The sequence below is a fragment of the Paralichthys olivaceus genome, chromosome 17, assembly GCF_024713975.1.
Source record: "Paralichthys olivaceus isolate ysfri-2021 chromosome 17, ASM2471397v2, whole genome shotgun sequence".
NCBI lineage: Eukaryota > Metazoa > Chordata > Actinopteri > Pleuronectiformes > Paralichthyidae > Paralichthys > Paralichthys olivaceus.
Window position 1 is genome coordinate 6,251,641 of NC_091109.1, and position 19,182 is coordinate 6,270,822.

The 19,182-nt window shown below is 41.5% G+C and overlaps 3 protein-coding genes across 3 annotated transcripts in view; 2 read left to right on the top strand and 1 right to left on the bottom strand.

The window, feature by feature from the left end:
• The first annotated feature begins 1,147 nt into the window (after positions 1-1,147).
• hgd (homogentisate 1,2-dioxygenase) lies at positions 1,148-8,897 on the top strand. The gene is made up of 14 exons (XM_020087249.2): positions 1,148-1,320; positions 2,599-2,670; positions 3,156-3,244; positions 3,350-3,455; positions 3,971-4,030; positions 4,119-4,210; positions 4,322-4,356; positions 4,486-4,565; positions 5,000-5,099; positions 5,870-5,994; positions 7,706-7,810; positions 7,907-8,033; positions 8,385-8,566; positions 8,684-8,897. Exons 1-14 carry the CDS (start codon positions 1,306-1,308, stop codon positions 8,825-8,827), a joined length of 1,332 nt encoding a protein of 443 aa, XP_019942808.1. The 5' UTR covers positions 1,148-1,305; the 3' UTR covers positions 8,828-8,897.
• A 905-nt stretch (positions 8,898-9,802) lies between these two features.
• Positions 9,803-12,261, bottom strand: ndufb4 (NADH:ubiquinone oxidoreductase subunit B4). Its single transcript, XM_020087165.2, has 3 exons — positions 11,960-12,261; positions 10,876-11,019; positions 9,803-9,957 (listed from the first exon to the last, which is right to left on the bottom strand). The coding sequence occupies exons 1-3, from the start codon at positions 12,197-12,199 to the stop codon at positions 9,895-9,897; spliced, it is 447 nt and encodes a 148-aa protein (XP_019942724.1). The 5' UTR covers positions 12,200-12,261; the 3' UTR covers positions 9,803-9,894.
• A 5,353-nt stretch (positions 12,262-17,614) lies between these two features.
• Positions 17,615-19,182, top strand: part of myripb (myosin VIIA and Rab interacting protein b) — a 121,594-nt gene continuing 120,026 nt past the window's right edge. The window contains exon 1 of the mRNA XM_069512060.1: positions 17,615-17,830. The gene's annotated coding sequence lies outside the window, so the exon portion shown is untranslated. The remainder of the gene's footprint in view (positions 17,831-19,182) is intronic.

Genomic DNA, 19,182 nt, shown 5'->3' on the forward strand with positions numbered 1-19,182 from the left:
GCACGCCTTGTATCCTTCAAAATAAACAACCATTACAAAATGGCAGTGGCGTAGCTAGGATTTTTCTTAATCTGGGGCAATTAGGGGCCACAATTTTCACAGGGAGGCCAATTATACTGTTTGTCTTTTCTAAATTTCTGATTGAGTAAGGTGCACATTTAAGTTATTCCTCTTTGCTCTATAGTATAAACAAGAAATCCTCATATATCATTGTTAGGTGTAGTTTATCAGATTACAGCTGGGGTCAGTGCCCCCCTGGCCATGCCTCTGGATCCGCCCCTGGATCCGCCCCTGCAAATTTGGGATATAAATGTATAAAATGACTGAATAAAACTTAAGATATCACAAATTTAGAATTTTACGTTGCTCTTTTCTAGTCTTTTGCTTGGATGTTTTTCTTTGGAGGACGTGAGGATGTGCATGACACAGGTGTTTGTTTAAGCAGTGCATATGAGGCCACCACAGTTTGACCGGGATGACTGTCACCACAGAGCATAAGCATAATGCAGACAAATACTGTCAATACTGGCATTTTACCAGTTTATAGTCTGCTGGATTTTCCATACTTCATTATAACCTTCATAGACCTGTAGACTAATATTTCACTGAGAGAATATAATAAATCATTTTATTCAATTATCGTCTAGTCAGAGGTGGACAGTAGCCAACATACATATACTCAAGGACTCTAAGTACTACTAAGTACTTGTACTTTACATTCATGTACTCATTGATGCAACTTTCTGATTCTACTCCAACACATCTCAGAAATACATTTATCTGACAGTTTTGTATATTTTGCTGATCATAGTTGCACACTTGAACTTAAGTAAGGTTTTTAATGCAGTACTTTAAGTTTAAGTTTCTGAATTCTTCTTCTACCACGGCAGCTAGTGCAGACTGTATTCTCAGACACCATTACCTCTGAGATGTCTTCAGTATTTTTGCTTTATGTGCTTGTTGTGTCCTCTATCTGTTCCCTGTGTTGCACTTACAACTTTTTTTTTACTGCAGCCTTCATCCTTGTTTTTTTTGGCAGTGACCAGTGACACTGGTTTTTGTTTGCTCACAGTTGGGCCATCCTCTCCGTCCTCTCCCCTCCGCTGCTGCTGCTGCGTCACCCAGTCTGTCAATGCTTAATTACAACCAGACTGAGGAAAGAGTATAGATCCAACCCCCTTTTAAGCTCACTTCATACCAGCATGCACTCTTTCAGTGGTGGACTCTAGTCCAAGGGGGGATGACTTAGAAGTCACACAAAAATTCCTAAATTGCTTTTGCGAGGAAGCTTAAACAGACACGACAATGGCTGGACTCAAGGTAAGACTGCATTTTGATTGTTTAAAACTACTTGCAGCTTTAGAAAAGCTCATTCTCCAGAGTTTAGACTTTAAACCCCACAAACCAAGAATCAGACTATATGAGCATGCAAACGTGCTGGGGTTCAATATTTGGAAATAAAGGAAAAGTTGTATTTAATCTGTTAATACACATTTTGCACCAGACGTGCACAATTAAACCGTAGCAACTTACATCTACTCACTATACAGAGACAGAGACCGGCTGACTGAAGGGAGGTGTTCAGTCTGGCCAATCAGAGGGCTGCATTCAGCAGCTGCCCAGATGTGCTGCAGGATGCCTCAAAAGCAGCACAAACTTATTTTAGTGGGTTTTCTGCTGAGTAGAACAAACATATAAACTCCTTTACAACGTTATATTCTCATTGGGTTCTGCCATTGACTTCCACATATATACAAACCACATAATGGTTCAAGGTTTGTTTTCATTGTTTTGTGGTGGAAACCATCTCTGAAGCAGCTGAGTGACCTGCTGTACCTTAAGTTATTGATGCTTGTATCTAAGATTTATAATATTGGGTCAAGATGTTGTATTTTAGAGATGGAGCTTAATTAAATAATGACTTTAATCAAATAATATGACTTTATCTCTACAAAAAAGTTGGGAGCTTTTTTTCTACACCCTAACTCGATTTAACAGCACGAGTTCAACAAAATCCTACTTAACACACCACTCTCTAAACACTGGGTTTTATAAATGTTTTTAGGCATCCTACACACACAAATCCACACATATGGAACCTATTATACTGCGTGCATGTGTGTGTGCGCGCGTGTGTTTGGGAGAGCTTTCTGCAGACTAACAGTGACTCAGCGAGATTTCTTTACCTTCTGCCAAGTTTATGTTTCCCAGTGGCAGGGAACGCTGTGGGGGCTGGTGATCAGTGTCATCAGAGGAGAATGGCGGAATAATAATCTTGTCATAATTGAAGTATTGATCAAATTGTGCTGTGGAGGATTTTAGCATAATTAGTTTGCTTCTGTAACACAATAGCACAAAAGTAATGGATGACTACAAGGGGAGAGATTGGCGTAACTGCAGTTTGTTTTATCATAGATCTAATGTGAATCAATATGACAACAATTAACAAAAAGACAAGGCTTAATGACAAGCCTTCAGATTTAATTATAACCAGCATGAACACATTTATCCTGCATTACAATGAGGCTGCATGGTGAGGTTTTTTTAGTTTTCATTTTCACTTGCCTTGAGTGGAAAATGTTTGTCTGTCTGTTTCAGTACATAGGCGGTTTCGGGAACGAGTTCTCCTCTGAAGACCCTCGCTGTCCTGGATCATTACCAGAGGGACAGGTAGTTCACACACACACACACACACACACACACACACACACACACACACACACACACACACACACTGGAAAACAAAAAAACAACACTGAGGGCTTGTTTTGGCATTAATTCAGTCATTTATTCATTGATTTTGTGCTCAGGTGAACTGCACAAATACTTAATGCAACACCATAAGCATTAGAAGGGGTGACACCAACCAAAAGCATGTGATTGCTCCTTGTTTCAGAGGAAAATATATAAATGTGATCCAAGGATATAAGATATAGGATACAAGATAGTTTGCTTTTCATCCTCACATCCATCATGATTTGACTAACCACACTTATTTAACAGCAATAGAAGCCACAAGAGGATGACCACGCAAGTCAAACATGAATCATTCATTTCAACACTGTATGTGCAAAACCTAACTTTATATTTGGTCACACAAAGCTGTACACAATCCCTCACAATCCATAACACACACACGTGTTGTGTCTCTACAGAACAATCCTCAGGTTTGTCCCTACGGCCTCTACGCTGAGCAGCTCTCTGGCTCTGCTTTCACCTGCCCCCGACCAGCCAACAAGAGGAGGTATCCCTCTGTCTCTCACATGAAAATCAGCCCACACACAGTACACGTGAAATCATTCTTTGACGTTATAAATAACTTAATACTAGTCCTTTTTTCTTTCTCCAGCTGGTTGTACCGCATCATCCCATCTGTCAAACATAAGCCTTTCACCGCAGTGCCTTGTGGGAATCTGTCAGAGAACTGGGATGAAGTGGAGCCTGATCCTAACCAGGTATATCAAGGCTGAACAGGAGGAGGCCCTGATCATTCAGTCCTTCTTAATTTAGGATAAAAATAGGAAACAGGAAAACAGCACGAGACGCGCTGCTTTACTCAGATTTTGATGGAAGTAAACAAATATATCATGTGGTTAATTAATGACTTTTGTAAATGCTTAAAGTCAGATAGTGTTATTTTAACAGCTTCTAATTGTCCTCCCCTATTTTCAGTCTTTATGCTAATCAAATTGCCTGCGGCACAAGTTAAGAGTCTAAGAAATCAAATAAATTTTTTATCTCCTTTATTTATTAATTCATTATTCATAGTAAAGGTATTGCCTTACCTTTTTTTTAACAAATCCTTTGTTTAAAATATGTCTTGTGGACCGAAAATAAACTAAACAGAACTGAACTAATTGGGAAAATATGTTTTCAGGGCCTTTAATACTTAAGCCAATGGAATTTTTTTGTTTATATCGTCTGTATTTACTGTACAAGTAAGATTCTGACTCTGATATTTCTCTCCCAGCTGCGATGGCTTCCATTCACCATTCCCAAACCTACAGAGAAGAAAGTGGACTTTGTGGCTGTAAGTTCAAATCTTTTTTTATTCCCTATATTATTCTCTCGTTAAATGCTGTCAGTCGATTGGGGTTGTAACTGTGCATATCTTGCAGGGTCTGCACACTCTCTGTGGTGCTGGAGATTCCAAATCTCGCAATGGCATTGGCATCCACGTGTACACCTGCAACACTTCCATGGTCGACAGGTGAGTGTGTATTTGTGTGCAAATGAGCCGATTGTGTAAGATACAGATGTATTTTCTCATATCGGCAAAAACAATAGAAATCTTTTGCATCCTTTTTTTCTCCTGTTGCAGGTGCTTCAACAACTCAGATGGAGACTTTCTGATTGGTGAGGAAAAGGGCTGTTGATGTTTTCACTGCCGTTTATCACAAGAACAATGATAGCTCAATCCTCAGTCCTTCTCCTGGCTCAGATTGTCTATTCTCCATGGCCCTCTTTGTCTGTTTGTCTCTCTAGTCCCGCAGCAGGGCGAGATCCTGATCACTACGGAGTTTGGGAAGATGATGGTGGAGCCGAACGAGATCTGTGTCATCCAGGTGATCTCCGTGTTTTCCATCTCTACAGTTTTTATAGAAATCGACCATTGTGTCCTCTCCCATGCCAATTATATACCATCTTTAGAAAGACAGAGTTGGCTACTTATATTACTTATATTCATATTTTTCCCATGCACTCATCATGTTTCTGTTCTATATGTATAAATACAATTTACTTGTGCTGCCAATGTTATATCTGGTTTCTTTGTATGTATAAAAACAGAAAGTGTCCTTGGGCACTTCAGCATGTGAATACTGAGCCACTTCTCATAGAAAAAGTCCTGCACATAGATGCACTGTATGAATGGAAACCTGTACTGTAAAGCACTTTGTGTGGTCATCAGGACTAGAAAAGCTCTATTTGAATACAGATAATTTAGACGAATCACCATTTAAATTTCTTCTCTCCTTCTCTTCTCATGTATTCTCTGCAGCAAGGGATGCGCTTCAGCGTGGATGTGTTTGGAGAAACCAGAGGTTACATACTGGAGGTGTATGGAGCCCACTTTGAACTCCCTGACCTGGGGCCCATAGGTGTGTGTTGATGTGTGTGCTGGTCTGTTGATCCATCGCTTATGTGGTCAAAACTATAAATATTTCAACAACTGCTGGATTGATTGCTTTGAAATTTAGGAAAAACATTAATGTTGCACTCACAATGAATTAAATCACCTTTCTATTTAGGTCCATCATCAGGTTATATGTTTAGTTTATTTGTCCAAATCTCTAATTTATGATCATATACCTGCAGAACTAATGACCGTCAATCTTTAGTTAATAAGCAAATGTTAGCGTGCTTATATGCTAGCAAGCAAATTGAATTGGTGAACATGGTAGACCACAGACCTGTGAACATATTAGCGTGCTGATATGCCTAATTATACCCTGACAGAGCCACTAGCATGAGGGCTGTATCAGAAATCACTTCCTCATTGGCTCATCCATTACCCCCTATATAATAGACCATCCATAATATTACTCAACAGACAGCAGTAAAAGGGCACTTGACTAATCATCATCATCATCATCATTCAGCAAAATCACTCACAGCCATGCAGTGGATGCTTTTTATTTGTTAAACGTTTCTCATGTGTTAGCAGTAATGCACGTGGCATCATAACTTCTTTTGGGGTATTTTGAAAGGAACCAAGTAATACATACATTTCCTATTTTGAATTTGAAATAAAATGCTGGACTACGTAAATATAGTAGTGCAGGAATTATTTCAGACACACTCTTACTCTTGGATATGAAAATGTAATTTTGTGTGTGCATGTCCTTGTAACTATTTGTGTGTTTTGCAGGAGCCAATGGTTTGGCCAACCCAAGAGATTTCCTGTGTCCAGTTGCTTGGTATGAGGATCGCACGGTGGCCACAGGTTTCACCGTCATCAACAAGTACCAGGGGAAGCTCTTTGCCTGCCAACAGGTGCTTCCTTTCACTGACATTTCACTTTGTGTGTTAGTGCACTCAGAGGCTGTATGACAGTGGCCCACACATGTGGCATATTTTCCCTATTTACCCTATTTAGTTTTGCGTCTGCTTCAGTTAACACCATCGAAGCGCAACAGCGACTAACAGGAAACTGCCCAAGTGAAGCATATAATCCATTAGCCGCTCCTGCCGATGTTACCGTCCCTTATGATTTAATATGGAAGCGTTGGCTGTTATCTATTCAGCAGGTTTCCGCCTCAACTCCCTCATGAGTCTTAATCACTCATAATTAGTTAAGGCCTTCTGGAGTTACCGACAGTGTTCCCTGTGACGCTTTACTTTGTAGGAAAAACCTTTTACAAGTTAAGCATTCATTTTACCATATTTCACTCGGGGAGCGATCCTCCCTCAACAAAAATGTCCTGTTAGGTGCGTAATTGGATCGACACATAATGACTGCCAGGAGGTTTTTGAGACAAAGAGGAGATGGGAGGAGAGGTTCATCAGGGGCGGAGGGTTGGGGGGGGTTGTAACCGTAGAAACCGTGTCAAACCACACTATTATTATTCATCGTAGGAAGTACACAAGAGTGAGATACTGATTTTTCTGTGGCAAAACAAACACTCTCGTTGAGCATCTACCCCGTTACGTGCTGGAGGTTAGAGGTGACACGCTTTCCCCGGTGTCCGCCTGTCCCTGAGCCTGGATGGTGAGGCCGCAGGGGTATGAAAATAAGGTGGAGGGAGGACACAAGCCTCATCTCAGGGAAGATGCTGCTGCTGCTGCTGCTCCTCCCGTCTGCTCCTGCTGTTTTGTTCCCCTGCAGTGCGCTGAAATTGCTCAAATTAACTTATTATTTGCTTGACTGGGCCAATATGTTTGTGTTTTGTGTGCATGTGTGTGCCAGTGCTCGCTCTCCTCCATTTTCTCCGTCATTTTAATCGAATGTAGTGGAGTTACCGCAGATGAATGTCCAAGAAATTACCTGCACTGGGTTCCCCCTAAGGCCTTTTTTTGTTATGGCAACTGCTGTAATTTGTGTTTGTGTGTGTGTCTGTGTGTGTGTGGGTGGGTGGGTGGGTGTGTGTGTGCGTGCGTGCAGTTTTGGCGTTTATTGTTTCTGTGTGAATTAACTTATGCACATGTCTATATGTAAGAACATGTGTGTATGTATTTTTGTTGGTGTGTGTAAGCTGCTCGTGTGTGCAGGGAGCACAGGGGTCACTCGCGAGGCAGCTTGAGTTGTAATGAACTATATTGATTTTAGAGCTCCTGTTGAATGTCTTTTTCTTTCGCAGTGACATTACCAGAACAGAGAAACTATATAAAATTGCTGTGGTTTTAACAATCAAGATAAAGAAATATCTCTGCACCCACTGTTACAGCAAAATGCTCAAAGTTTGGGAAAGTTTGATTGTGGGGCCAATTACCCCATAATACCTGGAGCCTCGTATCGCAAAAGAACGGGGGGAATGAAAGAAAATGAAGAATGAAAGAAGCACACCCTCTTTTTCACAATCAACCCTTTTCATTACGACTGTTTCTTTTCTCTCTTTATGTCAAGAAGTACTCTCTGGGAATTTAAGATTTCAAAGAAATTATTCATTGTTCCTTTTTTCCCAGTGAAAAGCTCAATTTGAAGTCTTTTGTGTTTGTTGCTCGGGCAGACTCGTCTTATTTGTTTTGTTCTGCTCTCGTCACATAGGATTTCTCTCCTTTCAACGTGGTCGCCTGGCACGGGAACTACACGCCTTACAAGTACGACCTTAAGAACTTCATGGTTATCAACTGTGTGGCGTTCGACCACGCGGTGAGGACACTGACACAATCTCTGTGCTTTTTAGTAAAAACATATCGTTTAATTTCTCAAACATCACATATTTTGTATATTGTAATCTTCCTACAGGATCCATCCATCTTTACTGTGCTGACTGCCAAATCCACACGACCGGGTGTGGCCATCGCTGACTTTGTCATCTTCCCCCCTCGGTGGGGTGTGTCTGACCACACCTTCCGTCCACCATACTATCACCGTAAGAAACACACAAGCGCCTCGCTTCAACTCTAAACAGGCTTGGCTTGTGCACATTTTGCGAGGGAGAAGAACAATTCCTTTTACAGCTGGGCTGTTTGGATGTGACTGGATTTGAATTGTTTTTCAAATTTTGCAGAGAGTGGCTAATTTTTTAATTAACCATAAGCTAACATCTGCATTTAATCAACCAGTCTGATGAAAGGTGATGCTCCTGCTGCATGACTTTTATCCAACTGAGGCCCCACCACAGTGCACTTCATCTGGTTTCACCACAGATCTATACCGCCATCTAGTGGAGATCAATGTCACCACTTGCTCCCAGTTCAGTGCTGTGTTCTTGTGTCTTCAGGTAACTGCATGAGTGAATTCATGGGTCTGATCAAAGGCCACTATGAGGCCAAAGAGGAGGGTTTCCAGCCAGGAGGGGCGAGCCTGCACAGCATTATGACCCCACACGGTCCTGACGCCGAATGCTTCGAGAAGAACAGCACTGCAGAACTGAAGCCTGAGAGGGTGGCTGAGGGCACCATGGTAAAAAGACAAATATCCAGTTTCAATTTTAACCAGAGTAGATTCATTGGATATTAAGAATGGTTTGTTCTGTAAAATCGGAAATTATATGTGTTTTGTGTCTTTTCCTTCTTTCAGGCTTTTATGTTTGAGTCATCCTTCAGTATGGCAGTGACCAAGTGGGGTCTGCAGACGTGTCAGCGGCTCGACAAGAGCTACTACCAATGCTGGGAATCTCTCCGCAGCCACTTTAACCCCAACTGGAAGCCCAGCAAGAAGTAGACAAAGTGAATCAAGAGAAAAATTTACCAAATACAGCTGTTAAAGCAAAATAAAATGTAACTACTCGCAATCCTTGGCTTTCTTTGTGTTACTCGATCAGATGTATTGATTGAAAATACAGGCGCAATGAAGTACCATGCCATGTAATTTAGACATTTATTTTATACAAACAACAACGATTAGGGTGGCACAATAAAAAATAAAGCCTGTGTCTTTGTTAGTGGAAAAAATGGGTCGTGTAAATTGTTTCTGCCTGCGTCAGCCATGCTGAACATGAATGTGCTTTGTGTATCTTCTTTACTTGAACAGTTTGGAGATTAAAGAAATCATAAAAACCTTTGTAATGTGAAAAACTGGATTTGAAATTAAAGAGGCTGTGATATAAGTCTCCTCACTTTAATAAACTCAGGTTTTGCTGTTCTGGTATGACCAGTAATTTATGGCGGCTCTTGGATTTACCGATATCTAAGTGCTGTTTGGATGTGCGAGAATGTGATTTGTACTTTAAAACGCTTTGAGTGGTCGATATGACTGGAGAACCACTATAAATACAGTCCATTTACCGAGGGTTAAGTCAAAAGTGTCTTTTTACAATTATTGTTTTATATGTATAATTAAATACAAACTACATTGTAAATACAAGCTCCAAAGTATCTCAATGCAACAAAAGTGAGTAAATCTGTCACTGACACAAACTCAGGCTAGTTGCATAGACAATAACTCACAGCTTTCTCAATTCTGGGTTGTGTGTAATGCAGCAAGCTCCAAATGATATTGATAATTAGACATAATAAATAGATGGGAGAAGGTGTAAGAATCAGGAGGCTACTGAACCTAAGTTGAAACACAGTTGTATAAGAGGAGCCAAATTACCCGAGAAATAAAAGTGATGCCACACACAATGGAAGGAAACCCTTAATCGTAAAATGGTCAAATGAATGTCGATTTTTCACCTCAGTAATAAAAGCACCATGATTATTTTTGACAATATAGTTTTATTTAGTTGATAATAATTACACACACATTGAAATCCTCATTAGAACGTACAGGTCTTTATACATCGAAGCTCATGATGACAAACTGAAGTTGCGATCGAGGGTCCCAGCCTTAATGTTCTCCTCCTTCTTATCCTGTAAAACAGACGACAAACAGATGATGGCTTAGTACAGTTTCCATAGTGACAAAGTTACATCACCCTCCTGAAATTTTCTCAAACACACATTTATGAGCAAGCGTTGTATGACTTTCAAGCAATTTTTTTTCTTCTTCCCAGCAGAGAGGGGGAGATGAACATGATCGCGCAGCAGTGTGACAATTGCACCACATTCTGCCTGGAGATTCTATTGGAGAGGATTGCGAGGGTGAATCTCCATGACAATGGTGAGTAAAATGAAAGCAGGCACCATTTCAAATGAAAAACTAATTTCTTTTGTGAATGGAACGGTGGAGAAAAAAACGGATCATCTGTGCACCTACAAGGAAATAATGAGTCCCCAGTCAATAACAAAAAAAAGCTCCTCACATGTCCATGACAAAGTATCACATCTTAATGATTCTTTTAGAAAGAAATATTCTTCTAAATGGTAATATCACTGTATGAGTTTCACTAATAAAAAAGATTTTTAGAGCTGTAACTTACACCAATTCTGTTGTTTGCTGATTAGATCAAGTAAAAATAGTTCATGATTTGACCCAGTTTGCCAGCGAGTATTATCGATTTAACAGCAGATAGATGCAATGAAATGAAGAAAGTAGAAGTGATTGCAAAACCAAGACGCCTGCAGCACAATGGTGGCCCCTGAGAAAAAGGACTTGAACCACAACAATACATAAATATGCATTTTTCTTCTTCTTTTTTTGTGTACATCTTAATTTGGCTCTGTTCAGTCACTTGCTCTCTATACAGCCAGCCGGACCAAAACTGACAATATATCTTTCTCAGTATTTTAATTATATGCCCAGAGCAAGTGAATGTTTCTGAAAACATGTGCCATAAACATGAACTTAGATAATCAAGCAAAGATAGACCACTGCATCTTGTCTCATACCCTGCCAGTCTTGAAGACGTAGTAGAGGACGAAGATGGGCACAATTCCAAACATAGCACCCAGCAGAGACGTCTTGTTCGTAGGTCTGAAGTATTGGTAGGGGTTGGCACGTGCGTACACCCAGCGTGTCAGCGCAGGGTCTTCCTGTGGAGACAATGGTGTTTTAAATGAAATGATCTACCTGCATAAACTAATTCTTAGCAATAGAGAAAAGTCATACAGTTGCAGAAATATTCCTACAACACACAAAACAAATAAAACAATATGACACAGGTAACTTAATCATCTCTCTATGCTGACTTAGGAAAAATGCCTGAAAGAAGTCAAACTCTCAACCTACATACAGACATGCAATGGTATATTCTGAGCATACAAAGGCAGATTTATAAAGTATAGTTCTTGACACAAGATATATTTCAGGTGAAGTGCGATTGTGTTAGTGGTCGATGCACACAGTGACACACTGTGAATATCATTTAAAACTGCATCAGAGGATTACTTGCATTATACTGGTGGAAACAGGGAAAATGAACCTGCAGGGTCTGGAGGTGAGAACCTAACAAATTTAAACAATGGTCTTTCAAATGATGGGTCAAATTATGACGGTGATGTTTCAATACTAAATACTGCATGTACTTTCTGATGCATGTACTCATTCAGCGTGTATTAGTTACACTGCAGCACTTATATTGTAGGAAGTACTTAATAGCACTGGCAGATAAGGACTGATGAATGGCATTTACAATATACTGTTTAATATAAAATATGTTCAGAAGGGAAATATTGAAGTTGACCTCAACATTATTAATGAAAGGTGTCACAGTGGATACCACAGCATCCGGGGCTTGTCTGATCAATGTGTTAGCTAGCTAGCTACCTTAACCCGCAGTTATGGTCGAAATAAGATGTTTGCAGAAGTCATCGTTTGCACATAGCCTCGTACATGAATTAAACATAAGCAGTGAAACAAACACGGCCACTGGAGTGTTTGCATTTTGTTCTGAGCGACTTTCCCCTGACATCCCGTTAGCATATCAGCCATGAGCCTGGGCTCTTTTCAAGGGTAACACCGCTAGCTACTCACGATGAGCTCTTTCCTGTGCGGGTTGTTGAGCTGTGTCTGGTACTGTCTCTTCAGGTTGGCTCGCAGAGCCGCTCGCTGTTGTTCAGCTCGTCTATACTCCGGAGAAATGTTGAAATACTCGTTCGGGTCCAATGTTTTGGGCCGAGTGGCCAAGGGCGCCTCTCGGTAGTCCGCCATGATTGTTTGGTGACGAACGGGAGAGAACGAGAACTGGTGAAGTCTCGCGTTGGCCGTCACCATGGTAACACCAAACTCTCTGGACGTGTCTGAACGTGAAACGATGAGCGCAGCGAAGAACGACTCCGAGAAAGATGGCGGAGGAGTTTCAGTGTGAAGACGTTTCTCAGGGAGACGAGTCTGGCAGAGGGGGGAGAGGATTGAGAGGCGACGGGCAGAGGCTAACGCTCGGCGCGGCGCTGCTAGCAACCCATACAGTCTATGCTAGCAACGCACGCCAACCGGAAACTGTGGATGACTTTTTACGCAACTTCCTCCTTCACGCAGGTATGACACAAACTCTCCAGTGTTTCCAGGCTGAGTGGAGTGAGATGGAACACCGGGTCGGTGTGGTGCCCGACGTCTACACCGACAACCAGCGCCTGGACACGGAGCTGAAACACGAGTACAGGCGGGCGGCCACCGCTGCGGCTCAGGCCCTGGTGAAGACCCAGAGATCCAGAGACCTCCACCGGCTGCAGTACACGCGCCGTGTTGATCGAGGACGTGAGGAGGCTCGTTACAGAAGATGAATGGACACCAGGCGGGTTTAAAGGCTGCAGAGGGGGAGAAGGTGAAGTCAGCTCAGCACATCATCCAAGTGTCAAAGTGACAACACATCCACGGCCCTGGCATCTCCTCTAAGAAGTCACACTAAGGCCCACTGAACAAATCTATGTTCTAATAAATAACTGTTAGATCTCACATGACTCTTTTCATGGAGTCTGGCCCCTTCATGGTCCAGTGTGTAGGATTTAGGTGAAAGGGATCTATTGGCAGCAATTCAATATAAAAATAATCCTAGTGATGTTTTCACTAGTGTTTCATCTAAATTGTAAGAATTGGCCCCTTTATATTCAAATACTTTAAATTCACATCTGGAGCACGTCCGCCATGTTTTTTTTTTTTACAGTAGCCCAAACTGGACAAACAAAACACCTTTTGAGTTTTCATGACAACTGGAGGCTACCACAGGTTCATGTTTGGAAGGGGAGGGTGAGGTGAGGGGGTATTCAGCTGCAACATGCACCACTAAATTCTACACACCTAAGCTTTAAGTACCAACACTTTCTTGAAGTTATTATATTTAGTAGCCTGAGACTTTATGGATGTACTGTTCTACAAAAGGAAATATTGTGCTCCACACTGCATTCAGCTAACGTCATAACTATTTGCATACAAAATAAGATTTTAGATATAGTGCTAAATCATAACATACATTATCTCAAGTAACTTTATATAGTAAGGTCAAGACAATGCTAAAAAAAAAAACTATAGAGAAACCCAACAGTTCCTAAAATGAGCAGCACTTGGAGAGAGAGAGAAAAAGAACCTCAAATTAGAACCAGACTCGATGTGGGTGACCCTCTGCCTTGGCCAGTGAAGGTGAGTAAAGAAAAAATATATGCCCAAATCATTTAAATTTATAATACCAGGAGGGCACCCAGTCAAGCGCATACCTCCGCCAAGGCCCAACAGTCTCTTTCAATTCAATCAATCTGCACTGATTTGCATTCACTGGAAAGTGGAAACAAAATTAATGGTTTATTTTACATTTTCGATACATTTTTAAAAGTATAATCATTGATCAGCCTAACATTATCATCAGGCTTTGTAAACATGACAATAGTGAGATAAGTCAGAGTAATATGTTCTGACATCCAGTTGATCATTTTAAATTCTTACACAGTTTCTTTGTTTCCAATCTCTCAAATCAAGATGAAAAAGTGGACATAATTAATCAATCTGTCGTTTCTCTGCTGAAATTCAGATTTGTTGCAACATAAAATATGACCACAAGAGGGCAGTCTCTAGAAAGCTTTGGTTTTATTTACCACCAAGTTAATGTTGGGGACCTGCTAGCAGAAAGAATCAGTAAGAGCAGGACAAGAGGGATCAGATGAGATACTCCTATTGATAAACCACAAGTGTTTTTATTTTTCCACTGACAGTGCATTTTCAGAAATGATCAATAAATAGGCAGCGACATTATAAACTTTAGCCATGTGCACTGAAATCATAGGAGCAGTAGATGGTTTAAAACAAGAAATCCAGATGTTGGCACAGTGCAAGGGAAAAATGTTTTCCTACATATCGGCACAAATATTTGTTGCTCTGGTTCTTGTATTTTCATTCCACCAGGGTGAATTGTTGGAATTTAAGTGAGGTTAAACTGTCATAGCCTTTTCTCAGATCCCTCAGTGGCTTCACAACTGGATTATACCGCACGTAGATAAACCTTCCCACGCTGAAGTTCTCTCTCTATCTCTCCTCGCACTTCTCACTTGAGTAGCTGAGTGGTACAAAGATGCTGAGAGAGCGCTTTGATCCCGAGACGCTCGGGCACGGACGTGTGACCAAATGATTTATTGTCCTCTCGGGTCCTTTAAAGTGCCACCCGCTCTGCAGTCTTGAAACATCCATTTAGGACTTCAAAATTCAATGTGAGGCCACATTCCAGGGCCAACAAACCTCTCCTCCCCCTCTCTGTAATGTTCAAAGAGAGATTTAGCCTCAAAATTAAATATTAATAATGCCTCTGCCCGGGCTGACACCCATGAGACCTTGTGCACTTGGAGTTGAACTTTTTTTTCTTTCACTGTGAGTCCCACAGAACATTTTATTCTTCATCATACATCTATGATGCTGACTTGTGCTTTTATTTTGATGCACTGACTGTGCAAAGTCCTTCAGAAATAACAGATAACAGAGAGATGAGGATTACAGACATAGGGGCTGAGTGATAAAGTAGAAATGAAAAAGCATAAAGGATTTCTATCAGCAGTTTGCTCTATCTTGCAAGACAAAGTCATTCCCTGTAATCAGAAGTAATTTTGTGTCGTTTCAAACGACGTCTAGATGCAAGTCTTGCTGGGAAAGTGCAAGCAGTTGTCACTTTTGACCACAAGTTAAAAGTTCTACTTTTCTTATTCTTCCTCACCAGGCTTTGAAGTGGTTTGAAGACTTCAGGAAACTGATGGAAACTGCTTTCACACATGCATTGAACTCTGGACGTTTTACTGAAATATTCTGGAGGGGCTGCATTTGAGAACACAAATGTCCAAGTCACTTGCTCAGAACATTTTCCGGAACTTTTCCTGCCAGCATCCTGGTAAAATGTCTGAGTGAGTCCACATGAGAAGACAGCAGGAAACTCAGGAGAATTCACATTGAGCGAGTGGGCATTTACATGGTGTTTCTAGAACGTATGATGTATGTAGATGCTGATGAAGATGTCAACACACAATCTCATGATGAGATCCGAGAGCTTTTGGCAAAAGGGACTCAAACCAGTGTCAATGTTCTGTCAACAAAATAAAACATGATTTCCACAGTGGAGTTAACATGTCATGTCCCGCCTCCAGCACCCTTTTCCCAGAGGCCACCCCTTTTCCTGAATGCCGTTTTCCTTTGGTTGTTGTAAACATGTCTGACCTGCACAAGCTTCTGCTGTGTTCTTTATGTGTGAAAGACAAACACCGGAAAATGTCTGGACCCATTTATACTTTACTTTTTTTCTTAAATCATAATATTTCCTGGCCTAGAGATGCCGTGACTCTTCTGCCCTTGAGGAATGTAACAGAGGAATGTGCTGTTTCTTTCTTTGCATAACATTATATGCCAGTTTAGAGCCCTTCATTTTCATGAATGGTTACAGAGTCAGTGAGGTGGTGGCTAGGAGGTGGCGTGTTATTTCCAGCCAACGTCTTGCTCCACCCAATCCTGTGTTGCCCTTCTCCAGCCTGCTCATCCCTTCCTCCCTCCTTAGGGCTCATGTCCTAGGACGCATGCTTGTCACAGCCTCTATAAGAAGTTCTCAACTTTGGCGCTCCATCTCGCCCCGGGCTGATTGGAATTCCTCTCTTGCCTGCCTGATTCCCTGTGCTCCCTCTGCAGCTCGTCTCTCCACTGACAGCCATGTCCACTTCACAGCTTGCAACGACGTTTTTATCATACCAAAGAGAAAGGAGAAGGAGTGGGAGGACTCAGGCTGACCCAAACCTGCCTTGCACCATTTCATCTTTTTTCCCTCTCTATCGCTCTCTATCTTAATCCTTAGTCCCTTTTATGCAACTTAATTTCTCCAAGCCTTTAATTCTGATTAAATGGAGAGTGCTATTGCTAAGTTGTGAGGAATTTCCATGACTTATTCCTTGAGTATATATTTTTTGAAATGCTTCTCTCTCAGCTCACCATCGGCCTCCTCTGCCATGCTAATCTATATCTGTAAAATTTATTCAACCTGTCTGCAAGTATTCCCTTCTTAATAAATCAGCTTTCTGTGCACCTATAGTGGGCAGCGGGTCAAACTCAGCAGTATTTTCTGCTCTAATGTTGTGAGCGAGGCAGAGATTGGCCCATGGCAGTGACTCAGCAGGCATCCATCTTCTCCAGGGAGAGCCACACAGATGAAGACGGAACTGATTTCATCTTTCCTTTATCTCTCAGCTTTGCTCATCAGCTTTTAAACTCATTTTTCAAAATTGCTGTAGCTAAATCCGAGAGGTATTAATTGACTGTGAATTGATAATGTTAAGGGAGGTGAGGACCCCTGATGTTATAGGGCTGCCAAGGCAATAGCAAACAACAGCCCAACTTTGGAATGTGGACACCCTCTAAAACCCAATTGTGAGAAATTCTGACTTTGGTAGTTAATCTTAAACAGACACAACCGTAAAAGGCACTGAATGCCTATCTACTCATAATGGCTACAGAACCAACAGATTTACCAAAGTAGCTGCAACTGTTGGCAATGGCTGTAATCGTGAGCGCTGCAAATGTTGTTATTGTGTTCATGTTGCAGTCTGTGAACTAACAGGGGCAATTGTTATTTCCATTAAATGCACAACAGCTGTGTTTTCAGACAACACAACCCAAATGAAATGAATGTTCCAGCTGCACATCAAGTACATATTAAACTCTGCCTTTCCACTTCCAGTCTTTTAGCTACCTTAAGCTGTTTCTCAATTCCTGACATTTTATGCTGATGAGTTTTTGCATCCAGTGTAAACAATTAACAACATGTGGTCTGTAGCCTAATTATTAGCCTACAAGCTAAAGCATACACTGTATGACTGTGGCGTTAACACAGGGTGTATGTCCTGGATGTCACCAGAGGCTGTAACTGGAAAGTTTGATGTTGAAACATTTGGTTGACATTTGTTGTTAGTGACAAAATGAGGGTCTTGCAGGTGGCAGACTGCCCCTGGATGTGCAGATAAAGGCTTTGTTCGTAATAAGAAGCGGACAGGGCCTAGAAAAGTCAATGAATTCTGCATTGGCCCATAAATAACCCTCCGGCTTGCGGCTTCCATACATGCACAGAGCTCAGCAGACTGACAAACCGAGCTGACACCTCAGCTCTCTTACTGAGGAGTTACACATATCTTACATACATCTGTGTGTCTGTCCCTCTCTGTCTTTTCTTCATTAGGGCCAGAGGGATGAGACAGGGCCAGGCTGCCATGACAGCACTTAGAGGAAGTTTTGACAGGCAGACTTAGGATGACTGTTTGGACGAGGTGATGTCAGGCCAGAGAGAAGTGACAGGAGGTGAGGGGAGACAGCCAACGCCCTGTATCTGAACTGATGGGAAGTGGCAGGAGATGCAGAGAAGGAGCCAAAGTCAGCCTGAAAGCATGGTCACAGTCTGAGGTCAGTGGAAACAGAAGGGATGAGGAGAGCCATTTCAGGAATAGGGCAGGGAATACCTTGAATTTACTGTGATCACAAGGAAATCCCAATGAATCTGTTCATATTACACTTTGTTTAGTGTCACCATAGACTGTGTTTAAAGATAGATGACATGAAAGTGACGCTAAAGCATCTTGATTACCCCCTGGTGGCTGGCTGCAGTATAGATCATTAACGCTGCCTCCTTAATGTTCATCTTCAGGATATTTTGGCTTCATTTCTGGATAGTGGGAGGAAGTGGAGACGCATCATCCATCTTTATATACAGTCTATGAATATCACACCATAAAAAAGGTTGCACATGAACCGTTTGGCCTGGTCATCAAACTCATTTATCTGGATAGATGCTAATATTGAATGTTTTTCAGAGTGATTAATGAAATATGTTGGTTTATGGGAACTTACCTTACAAAGACTGGTAACAGGGGGAAAGCATTTTGCCTCTTCTCACTTTTTATTCAGTGTTGATGCACACGCTGTTATCTCGATGAGTCAAATTTATAAATAAAGATAATGCCACAAAAATCGGACACCTGAGCTGCATAAACACGACTTCTCCTGTATATTATGAAACAAAACCAATAAGTTAAGTTCCTATCTCAGAGTAGAGCATACTGTCCTCAATAACAACCCTCTATCCACTCCTAATGTAGAGCTTGTTTGTGACTGTCTTTTCCCACATTGCATGTTGTTTAGGGAGAGATGCTCCTGTCAACAAGAAACTAATACTTATGTGGTGGTTTTTCTACTGCTTGAAAAGGATGTTGACGATAAGCCACTAACTGCACACGAACCTGAGTGAGCTTTTTCTGGGAACGTCTGACATATCGCCATGCTTGCATCATTTCCTACCACAGTCCTATAGATTGAAGACTTCCAAATAATTTTACTCATATAGTGATTATCACCAGCTTTGTTCTCCTGAGGATGAATGAACCCAGCTTAGAGTGGAAACAATACCACACACCATTACACAACCACAATGACTGAAACACAGCTATAAGGATTCCCTTTGTGTTGACCACACATATGGTGACACACACTCAGACTGAATCTTGATTCAATATTTACGTCACTGGAATAAATGGGTTTTATGGCTGATTTCTATTTATAATGTGTCTGTTGTATTGCATTTGGAGGATGTGTCTTTGCGTGTGTGTGTTAGTGTGTTTGCATGTGCATGGTCTGCAGCTGATATACACTGGGATACACTTATTCCATCAGGTCATTAAGCAGGAATTTCCCAGGATGCATCAGCCAAAGGGTACAGTCAGTGATAGCCTGCTGGCAGCTGTCAGAGCTGTGTGTGAGAA

Excerpts from the sequence above, each read along its gene's own strand:
- hgd (XM_020087249.2), top strand. Across the intron at positions 2,671-3,155 it reads GATCATTACCAGAGGGACAG|AACAATCCTCAGGTTTGTCC; the intron begins GTAGTTCACACA and ends GTGTCTCTACAG. Across the intron at positions 4,031-4,118 it reads AGAAAGTGGACTTTGTGGCT|GGTCTGCACACTCTCTGTGG; the intron begins GTAAGTTCAAAT and ends CATATCTTGCAG.
- ndufb4 (XM_020087165.2), bottom strand. The coding sequence starts at position 12,199 with ATGGTGACGGCCAACGCGAGACTTCACCAGTTCTCGTTCTCTCCCGTT. Across the intron at positions 11,020-11,959 it reads CGCACAGGAAAGAGCTCATC|GAAGACCCTGCGCTGACACG; the intron begins GTGAGTAGCTAG and ends TTGTCTCCACAG. Across the intron at positions 9,958-10,875 it reads ACGTCTTCAAGACTGGCAGG|GATAAGAAGGAGGAGAACAT; the intron begins GTATGAGACAAG and ends TCTGTTTTACAG.